Genomic DNA, 561 nt, shown 5'->3' with positions numbered 1-561 from the left:
TGCACGGGGGGGTCCTGCAGCCCTTCCCCTGCTGCACCCTGCACCAGCCCCTGCCCCCACGGGTGGGGAAAAATGGTCCCGACGGGTTGTGCCACCTGAATGTCACGGTGTCGCTTTGTAAGTGCCTCCGGGGACCGTCCATCCCCGTGGGGCTGCTCTGGGTGGGAGCGTGGTGACATGGCCGGTGCCACCGCCCAGCGTTGCTGGCCTTGATGCGTCCCCTGGCTTCCCCCCCGCAGCTGATCCCACCCAGCAGAGCCGGGGCCGGCTGAGCGCGCGAGCGGCTGACCATGTTCAACGGGGATGCCAGCTCCTCGGCGGCCAGGAATGTTGTCCGCAGCTCCAGCATCAGCGGCGAGATGTACAACATCGAGAAGAGCGCGCGGGGCAGCGCCGACTCCGTCACCGCCAGCAAGAAGAGGCGCTCCAGCCTGGGCGCCAAGATGGTGGCCATCGTGGGGCTGTCCCAGTGGAGCAAGAGCACGCTGCAGCTCAACCAGACCGGTGAGCTGCCGCGGCCCCCCCCGGTGCTACCAGCCCCCCCAGCTTGGCCCTTTGCTT

At 68.6% G+C, this 561-nt stretch overlaps 1 protein-coding gene across 1 annotated transcript in view; it reads left to right on the top strand.

The window, feature by feature from the left end:
• Window positions 1-290: 290 nt before the first annotated feature.
• The window catches only part of RIMS3 (regulating synaptic membrane exocytosis 3), a 4750-nt gene continuing 4479 nt past the window's right edge, over window positions 291-561 (top strand). Inside the window, exon 1 of the mRNA XM_009333471.1 lies at window positions 291-504. Within this exon, the coding sequence (XP_009331746.1) occupies window positions 291-504 (214 nt within the window). The remainder of the gene's footprint in view (window positions 505-561) is intronic.

This window comes from Pygoscelis adeliae, unplaced genomic scaffold, assembly GCF_000699105.1.
Source record: "Pygoscelis adeliae isolate BGI_AS28 unplaced genomic scaffold, ASM69910v1 Scaffold321, whole genome shotgun sequence".
NCBI lineage: Eukaryota > Metazoa > Chordata > Aves > Sphenisciformes > Spheniscidae > Pygoscelis > Pygoscelis adeliae.
Note: the sequence above shows the minus strand (reverse complement) of the source record. Positions and strands in the feature narration are given on the sequence as shown.